The sequence below is a fragment of the Diaphorina citri genome, unplaced genomic scaffold (genome assembly GCF_000475195.1).
Source record: "Diaphorina citri unplaced genomic scaffold, Diaci psyllid genome assembly version 1.1 scaffold35664, whole genome shotgun sequence".
Taxonomy (NCBI): domain Eukaryota; kingdom Metazoa; phylum Arthropoda; class Insecta; order Hemiptera; family Psyllidae; genus Diaphorina; species Diaphorina citri.
In genome coordinates this window covers 1-607 of record NW_007412996.1, presented here as the reverse complement: position 1 = coordinate 607, position 607 = coordinate 1, and the positions used below count along the sequence as shown (strand labels likewise).

At 23.7% G+C, this 607-nt stretch overlaps 1 protein-coding gene across 1 annotated transcript; it reads left to right on the top strand.

The window, feature by feature from the left end:
* Positions 1 to 6: 6 nt before the first annotated feature.
* Positions 7 to 601, top strand: LOC103523723 (adenylate kinase-like; the record flags this gene model as incomplete). Its single annotated transcript, XM_008488743.2, has 1 exon — positions 7 to 601. A coding segment is annotated over exon 1 (540 nt), but the record flags the coding sequence as incomplete, so codon positions are not given.
* Between the last annotated feature and the right edge of the window lie 6 nt (positions 602 to 607).

The window sequence follows — 607 nt, the reverse complement described above, 5'->3', positions numbered from 1 at the left end:
AATATAATATATAAAACAAATTAAAAACTTAAAAATAATTTATTGAATAATTTTAAAAAATATGCGTCTTATTATTTTAGGTGCACCTGGATCAGGAAAGGGCACACAAGCAATGTTTATTAAAAAAAAATTTCATATTCCTCAAATTTCCACAGGTGAAATATTAAGAGATGTTATAAGATCGAATAATAAAAATAATTTTAAAAATAAAATTTATAACGATATAAAAAAGGGTAATTTAATTTCAGATAATATTATTATTGATTTAGTCATAAATCGTTTGAAATGTTCAGATTGTATTAATGGGTATTTATTAGATGGTTTTCCTAGAACTTTATCACAAGCTCATGCCATGAAAGAAGCGGGTATTATTATTGATAATATATTAGAAATTTATGTTTCTGATTCGGAAATTATCGAGAGAATAATTGGTCGTCGTATACATGCTTCTTCTGGACGTATTTATCATAATAAATTTAATCCACCTAAAATTCATGGAAGAGATAATATTACTGGCGAATTACTTGTTCAACGTGATGATGATACAATTGAAGTAATTAAAAATCGTTTATCTATTTATCATAAACAAAAAAAAATTTTATTAGAT